Here is a 9,291-nt window from a genome sequence, read left to right as displayed (position 1 = left end):
GTTTTGTAAAAAGCAGTTAAATATTTTTTTAATTATTATAATAAGTAATAAATATTAACATAAAAATGTTTCTAGGTTTTACTTCTTTTATAAATAAATACGTTTTCAGTCATTTTATTTCCAACAAAAAACAAATTTATTAAAATCATCTCAATTTTGAGTGTATGTATTAAGAAGAATAACATTTTGCGGCTCTACTTTAGCATTAATTGAAAAGTTTTTAAAAAATCCACTTTGGAGGTTAACGGTAAATAAAATATAGGATAATTAAATAATTTGTAGAAAGCTACGTAAAAAATGTATTAACAACAAAAAGTGCAAATCATTGCGTTCACCATGTCATTGTCATTAATGAAACTTGTAATGCTTGTAAATACGAATGCCTACATAGGTGAGTTGGCACATTTTCTTGCATTCATTATTATTAAATCCAAGTAGGTATACATATATTATGTGGTTATTTGCAGAGTACAGTACCGCTCAAAAACTTAAAATATAAATAATATCTATCGTGTACGGTGCATTTATTAATTTTATTAAAAGAGGAATTACATGACGATTGTGTATGTTTTATCTCAAATGGGCATATCCTGACGGTGTTCTTAAATAATACATACAGGGTGGTACAAAAATACACAATATGGTCATTGTGACCAAACTGTATAAATAAAGTATAATCGAAAATTTATTACCCATTTTAATAAGGTACATATACATCATCGTATGTAGCAACTAAATTTGATTTATTAAATAAAATGTTCAAAAACAGAAAAAAACTTCGTTTAAATGGCAGCACAATTAAATATTGGTCCGATCGAAAAAAGCCAAAGGTTGTTAGAATGCCAAAATACGGGACTACGCAAAAAAAAATCGCGTCAATATTCAAATGTTTTTTTTTTTAGTCAAATGGCCCAAAAGCTTTGAAATTAGCATTCTGAACAACATTTTCCTATAACTTTTTACAATTCGACCCTTATTTAATTGTGCTGCCATTTAAACGAAATTTTTTNTATTAAAGAGATTTATTTACAGACAGTATATATACATAGGGAAAGACAGAAACAACTAGATATGTATGTACAACCTATTCTAACCTAACCTAACCTAACCTACTGGTGCATCACTAATGATATTTACAACGGAACGGATATACATGTATAACAAGGCAAGCAAATCTATCTATCTATATATATATATACACACACACACATATATATTGTATAATCCCATACATTAAAATAAATAAATACGGATGTACATAATTTGGACAGGTTTAAAGGAAAAATTGTCCCTTTTAAGAGAGAAGGACGTAAACTTATGTCAGTGTCTGAAACTCAATTTTTGTAAAAAATTAATTGGTGCAAACCGAAAATATGAATTTTCAAAATACCTCTATAACTGTTTCCCTGACGAAAATTTTTATTTCTGTGAATACATCACCAAAGCACTTTCTTATTATGCAGACTTCAATGATGAAAGGTGAATTGTTTTGCAATTAATATTCTAGTTGTTAACAATACGTACATTTATTTTGTATGTATATGGAACGTCCCGTATATTTTATCACATTTTAAGGGTGCTCAAAATTACCTTTTCAGATACATGTATAAAACACTTGATGTTTTTCCCAAAGCATTTAAAAAAAGCACTCTACAGATTTCGTATACCTTAATTTTGGCAGATAGGTTTTGGACACAAACAACAAACTCGGACACATTACAACAAAAGCAGGTAGGTACTATTTAAAATTTCTATTTACGATTAGTGTAACAATTCTTCAACGTCGTATCAGTTTAAACAATAACAAACCAACAATAAGTAAAAAACAATAACAACATACAACAAACCACTTACACAGAAGGTGTTCGAACTGTCGTCTAAGTTCTTATTTGCGTAAACGACATCTCTTTTGAATGTTTCTTGCCGAATTTATTAACCAATTGGAGTCAGAGATACAAAAACTTGCACTGGAGCAATTTCTAATCCTTTTTTTCTGGCAATTTATAAGTAATAATTTTTAATCTTCCCGAAAGATTAACGTTCATGGAAGTTAAGTTTAGTGATGTTTGTATGTTGTGTTTTTTGAAAATAAAGAAATATAAAAGTGGCTTGGGAAACATTAAGTGTTTTATATATACATTTGAAAAGGTAATTTTGAGCACCCTAAAAAAATTAATTGTTTACAACTAACAATAAAATACCGTGGCGTAATAAAACACCTTTCGCATTACTAATTTATTTTTCTTATTAATACCTACTACTATGAATAATTAATCACTTACTCACTACTTTTTCGCTCTTCTTATTTGACCTTCTTCGCAACCTAAACTGTCCTCTTTCGATCACGCGACAACTATTTCTAGGGGCTGGACTTATTATAGAATGATTTCAGGATAATGGGGGTTTAGAGACTCTCGTTTTCTTTGCTACTAGCGCGAGCTAGGCAACCCACTATAAGTATCTTAACACTTCTTCGCGTATAGTGGGTTGCCTACATGTAACAATATTAATTTCAGAACAGTACACCATTGAATTCTACGTAACAAAGTGCTTCAAAGATGTTTTTACAGAAATAAAAAACGTTCGGCAGTAAAAGTTATCTACTTATAGAGGTATCTCCAACACGGTGATAGATAACGAGATACGGTTTGCAACAATTAATTTTTCATAAAAATTGAACACCATCAGCTTCCGTACATCTCCCCAAAATTTTTTTTTCCTTTAAACGTATCCAAATTGGCAATATTCGAAGATAAATAGCGTCAACATATTAACTGCTTTTATTATATTATTGTTTTATTGCTTGCAAAACTTTCTATTTGTGTGAATTAATTTAATGTTTGCAGCGTGAAAATCAGCGGTTAAAAAATGACAGCATTTTAGGCACATACATGATAACTGTTATAGTCTTCAGAGTAAAGCTTTGGAGTACATTTTGCTGGAAATATCTTTCACATTTACAAATATCGTTATGAACAAATGCCGCAGGCGACAATCTATACCGTGGCAACTCTGATAGCAATGGTGAAAGCTGCCAGCCGCTGTTATAAATCATACGCGGAACTCAAGAGAAGTTTCCGTAAATAATCACGAATGTTCCATGATTGTATTGAGTTTGTTTGTTTGTAGGTTTTTCACGTCTTAACTACTCAATCCACCGACATGAAATTTTGTAGACACATTGTCAGGGGTACAGAACAGGACATAGAGTACCTTTTATCTAGAAAATGAATTGTTCCCGAGGGATAGAAAAAATTAGTTTTATGTGATCGATTTCACGCCTTAACTACCCAATCGATATCATGAAATTTTGTAGACACATTGTCAGGGGTACGGAAAAGGACATAAGATACCTTTTATCCAGAAAAAATAATAAAAATCTAGTAAATAATAAATATATTACGAATAGNAAGAGATATAATAGTCCTTAATAGATGTATTCGTAATTAAAAGTACAAAAAAGCAGTATTGACACTATCGACAAAATTAATCCAGAACAGGATTTTCAAAAACATCACCAAAAATGAATAATTCCGACAAAAATTGATAACTGTGAATCCAATGCAGCTAGCTATTGTGGAAACTTCTCGTCTTTGTCAGGTAATATTTATGGAGAGAATTTTTTTCGGTGACTTCGAACGAAAAAAAAAATTGGTTTACTTAAAATAGTTAAAGATTCGACCAGGTCCATCATTAAAGAGGAGACATGATGTCCTAATGATGATAAAAAGCGAAAAATACCTTTGCGATGCTAATGACTTAAACAATATGGTGAATTTGTGGACAAAACTTCCACACAGGCGAATTCGAGTAAGCTAATAATATTAAGAATGTCTTCGTAGCAAAAACCTCCGATTTCAAATATCCCCATGTGGGGTTAAATCAGGTGAACTGGCTGGCCATTTTAAGCAAGCCTCTGAATTATATGTTTTTGTCATGTTAGCGCGGAAAGCTCATTTTGCGTGCTATGAAATAGGGAAGAAATGGCCTCTTTTCAGCCGTGTTTTAGTCGGGAGGCAATGAAATAAGTCTTTTGAGCGCATGCGCTGAAGTTTATGGGCATGCGCAGAAATCAGTTGTTCAATGACTTTCTAATCTCTAAATCATTTACTCTTATATCACCAACTGTCAATTTAATGACGAGCTTTCCGCACAAACATGACAAAAAATAGTATACGTACCTCGGGAAGAAACAGGGTTGTCTCAGACTGCATGTTTGCCATCCGAGCCAAAAAAACTTTTTTCTCACGAGTACCATGAAAACATGAAGTACTCATTAAAAAATTAATCTATTAGGTAATAAGTATTTTAAACATAAAGTGAGGCTAAAAATTAGTTCGGGTTGCCACCTGTATAATTTTCACCTGGATTGTCCGATTTTTTAAAGATAGTGAGGAGGAGGTGGAGGACGTGTCCAACCAGTCTTAGGACTGACGACCTTATGATGATGAAAGGTTGTCGTGCAAAATCTTTGGATTTTGATTAAATTTAATTTAATAAAAGGAATTTAATAAACGTTTAATACCAGAGTCCAAGTTATTTTTTAGTAAAGGTCTAGATGGTGGGGGGATCGAAAGAGGAGGTCTCCCCCACCACTGAACCATAAATAAATTCATGGCGGTCTCACCCCCCTAAAAAGTTATGGGGGTTCAAAGTTAATAAATATGCCAATTTTTATACATTTCTAGGCATGTAAATATTTATATAGTCATTCTTAAACAATATTCAAAGGTAAAACTAATGAAAAATACATAAAAATATTTAGAAAATTATGTAAAACATTATTTAAATATCTTTATCAATAGGGTAGGTTAGGTTATCGGGTTTTGTTCAAGTGAGCACCCTCTTTCGATCCCTCACCTCCACCCGCTTAAAAGTAAATGTTTTATTGAATTTTATTTGAATTATAGTGTATGAAAAGAGTCAAAATAATCAACTTTCAACCCCCATAACTTCTTATGGGGGTGAGACCGCCGCAAATTTTTTATGGGGTTTTACTCAGGTGACCACCCTCTTTCGATCCCCCCTACCCCACCCCCATCTAACCCCCATAACTTTTTATGGGGGTGAGACAGCCACGAATTTTTTATGGTACAGTGGTGGGGGAGACCTCTTTCGATTCCTCCCACCCCCACCCCCTTTGGGGGTGAGAGCCATCATCTAGACCTTTACCATTTTTTTTATGTGCGCAACAAGCAGAAAAGTATCATCACAGTAATTTTACATACAGATTATGTTTTATTTTATCATTTATTGCCCTAACAAATCTGTGAAGATCTTTTCCGTCAATCAAATGTAATCATTGATTGCTGTTCGGATTCATTGTAATGTTTTATTAACTAATTGACATCCGAGACTTTGCCCGCGTGGTTTAATACATATATTTGGAGATAGAACTGTACATCAGGTGGCTCGCGCAAATGTTGCGCGACTATAGAGCACTGCTAGATATTTTTTAGTCTTTGTTTTTTGCCGAAATTTCTCTATTTTATACAAATTCTCCCTGAACGTAATAAATTATGTTTGAACCATTTTATGATTTCAAATAGTTATAAAATTTATCAATCTGATAAAAACAACTCATTCTATTAGTTGATATCTCCTTTTAAAAAAGAATAATTTAATATTCCAATAGGTCACCTAAAATGACCTTGCACTGATAACTTAAAAAAATGGAACACTACATACGCAGCTTTTCCGGAATGATTATTATTCAAAGATTAACCCAAACTCTATGCATTTAAGATACAGTGTATCTAACATTTTTTTTTTTGAAAAGTTTATTGCAATAAAAATTAATTTATATTACAGAACTATTTAAAATTATCACGCTAAGGGAAATATTTTTCTTTTAAACAATGCAACTCGTTTGTAAGGAACAAGAGATATAATAGTCCTTAATAGATGTATTCGTAATTAAAAGTACAAAAAAGCAGTATTGACACTATCGACAAAATTAATCCAGAACAGGATTTTCAAAAACATCACCAAAAATGAATAATTCCGACAAAAATTGATAACTGTGAATCCAATGCAGCTAGCTATTGTGGAAACTTCTCGTCTTTGTCAGGTAATATTTATGGAGAGAATTTTTTTCGGTGACTTCGAACGAAAAAAAAAATTGGTTTACTTAAAATAGTTAAAGATTCGACCAGGTCCATCATTAAAGAGGAGACATGATGTCCTAATGATGATAAAAAGCGAAAAATACCTTTGCGATGCTAATGACTTAAACAATATGGTGAATTTGTGGACAAAACTTCTACACAGGCGAATTCGAGTAAGCTAATAATATTAAGAATGTCTTCGTAGCAAAAACCTCCGATTTCAAATATCCCCATGTGGGGTTAAATCAGGTGAACTGGCTGGCCATTTTAAGCAAGCCTCTGAATTATATGTTTTTGTCATGTTAGCGCGGAAAGCTCATTTTGCGTGCTATGAAATAGGGAAGAAATGGCCTCTTTTCAGCCGTGTTTTAGTCGGGAGGCAATGAAATAAGTCTTTTGAGCGCATGCGCTGAAGTTTATGGGCATGCGCAGAAATCAGTTGTTCAATGACTTTCTAATCTCTAAATCATTTACTCTTATATCACCAACTGTCAATTTAATGACGAGCTTTCCGCACAAACATGACAAAAAATAGTATACGTACCTCGGGAAGAAACAGGGTTGTCTCAGACTGCATGTTTGCCATCCGAGCCAAAAAAACCCTGTTTCTTCCCTCGATACGTAATGTACTATTCTGTTTGGAAAATGTTCTGACAAAAAATCCCGCACCAGTCGAAAATAGTGGGGTTAAGCACCATCTAGTTGGAACCACCTTCTCCATTATTTCAATAAACTCTTTCGGATTATTATTCACAATTTGTTCAACAAACTGCTAGCATAATTTCAATTTTGAAACAAATGTAAATACAATGGGCAGTGGACCATCAAAATTTTTTCAACGATGACCAAGAACCCAAACATTGCTGCATCCCAAAACCATATTGGATTAGTACCACTCCAATAACGCATATTTTACTCATTTAAGAACGTTTCCATTTAAAAAGAAAGTGCTCTCATCAGCAATGATAAAACAGACAAAAATAAAAAATAACAGCACAACAACTGTGACGTCAGTAATTTTTTTGCGTATTCAATCCGCCGATCAGTTCAAGGAGCAATTTTAATTAGTAAGGGTGGTACTTGAGAGTCAACATCCAACGGTCAACAACTAACAACACAGCTTTTGTTAATCGTTAGTCAAAAATTTAAATGGCTATAATCACTAAAAAAATTTAAACAATTGAAAAATACTTTAGGAGCGCATTTAGCTTGAAAATATCTTTTGAATAAGCCGAATTTTGATCTCCCATTTCATTTAAAAAATAGCATGGCTTGGCGGCGCGGCGCCACCTGAAAAATTAGTTTCTCAAAAACGCCTTAAAAATAGTAATAAGCATGTTGTCATACCACATTCGCAAAATTTAATTTTCATATCCCCTATAATTATAAAATTCCCTATAAAATAATAAGAACAGAAAATAAACTGCCAATAAATAACTATAACAACAATAATAATAACCTGCTTTCCAACTACGGCTCATTTTGCACATGAATTTTTTTGTTTTAATTTAATTTATAGATTGTGTTATTGATTTTTGCTGGATTAAAATTGCACTACGAATTTTCAGTGGACAATTATTTCTTGAAACTTTTTCAACTGACAATTTTTTGTGTTATTAAAAAGTAAAAGAATGTGCTATAGATTATAAGTATAGGACCAATCAAAAATCATTTGTACAATTATTATAAATATATATACTACAGATACCTAAATTTCCATTCATTTTTAATGCTGTGGCCCATTTCTGATAGATTTGCATCAACATCGTTTAGCATTACGGAAACAATAAGTTCAAAGTAAAACAAAGAAAACGTACACTAACACTTTTAATAAAAATACGTCAAAATTTAAAACTAGGACCTACGCATGTTACAAAAGAGCGATATTTCTTTCACTAGCGCAACATAACATATACGATAATTGTTCCTAGGCGAGTTGGACAATATTTTTAAGATAACGAATTGTTTACTAATAAGCATTGTAATGCTGACTTGCAGAAACAATTTATCTGTTTTCTTAATATGTTTTATCTTTATGAAAAAAAGAAATAAACCGATAATCTGTACAATAATAATAATAATCATCATCATAATCTATAATGATATAAAATTGGGCTATTCTGAAGATAATAAAATCATACATTTTGTATGATATGATGATTTAAGTTTTTTCTACACATTGTACAATTTATTGAGACGATTCAGAAATTTTCGTTGATCATGAGAGAGAGCTACTGCAAAATTATTGGGAGAATGTGTTTACTTTATCGATATCATAGAATTAAAGTAAGCAAGTCCATCTGAAATGTGTTTCTTGATAACAAAGAGTATGTATCTCTTCCTGCTTTATGCATGCACAGTTAACAGGATAGGAATAGTACAGTAAACTCATTTACTTCCCGAGAATTGCACATGGGTTACAGGTTACACCGCTTTAAGTGCAGTGTGCAATCAAATAAAGTGAACATAAGCACATAAGTCATAACTCATAATCATAAAGATTTGAGAGGAGCAGAGGGACGCGTAAGTTGTACACAGAGAAGGCGGGCCAAGCCGCTGCTCAGTGGGGCAATGCGCATCCGATTTGATCAGCCGCATAGTTAAGTCAATGGAGGTAAAATGCGGCGATACTGTAGAATTTTGCCAAACAGCATCAACTAGCACAAAAATTTGGATTTAGGCTCTGCTTACCCTCAACTTCAAAGTTGACACTGTGCTGGGAGGTTGCTTTTTATTTTTTATGAGTGTAAACTACCCCTATTCGAAAATAATTTTAGAATTGTAGATTCGAGCGTGTAATCGATTGAAATCATCTATACTAATAATTGGTAAAGGGCTAGATTATCCCTGAAAGAGGTCTCCCCCACCACTGTACCATAAAAACTTTGCGGCGGTCTCACCCCCATGAAAAGTTATGGGGCTCAAAGTTTATTATTTTGTTGATGTTCATATGCTTATGGGTACGTAAATGTAATTTGTATATTAATTTTCAAAGAATATTCGAAAATGAAGACAATGAAAACTACATAGAAACAATCAATTTATATAACAAATTATTTAAATATTATCATTATCGATATTATAAATGTTGGACAATTAGTAATAATAAGTAATCTATTTAATTTGGTAAAGGTAAGGGAGATCGAAAGAATTTGCGGCGGTCTCACACAAACAGTTAAGGGAG

The 9,291-nt window shown here is 32.5% G+C and overlaps 1 protein-coding gene across 6 annotated transcripts in view; it reads right to left on the bottom strand.

The window, feature by feature from the left end:
- Positions 1-9,291, bottom strand: part of LOC108733134 (kelch-like ECH-associated protein 1) — a 20,165-nt gene that overhangs the window by 8,671 nt on the left and 2,203 nt on the right. The window contains exon 1 of one of the 6 annotated variants that reach the window (XM_018464191.1): positions 7,816-8,021. The exons of 2 other annotated variants lie outside the window; for them this stretch is intronic. In XM_018464191.1, the coding sequence (XP_018319693.1) occupies positions 7,816-7,883 (68 nt within the window). In that variant the 5' untranslated portion in view covers positions 7,884-8,021. Of the gene's footprint in view, positions 1-1,590; positions 1,766-2,282; positions 2,383-7,815; positions 8,022-9,291 lie in introns of those variants that run through there. 3 more of the 6 variants (XM_018464194.2, XM_018464192.1, XM_018464193.1) reach the window with 3 other exon arrangements.

The sequence above is a fragment of the Agrilus planipennis genome, unplaced genomic scaffold (genome assembly GCF_000699045.2).
Source record: "Agrilus planipennis isolate EAB-ADULT unplaced genomic scaffold, Apla_2.0 scaffold53, whole genome shotgun sequence".
In the NCBI taxonomy this organism is placed as follows: Eukaryota; Metazoa; Arthropoda; class Insecta; order Coleoptera; family Buprestidae; genus Agrilus; species Agrilus planipennis.
The sequence above is the reverse complement of the archived record's forward strand: the minus strand, read 5'-3'. Positions and strand labels throughout refer to the sequence as shown.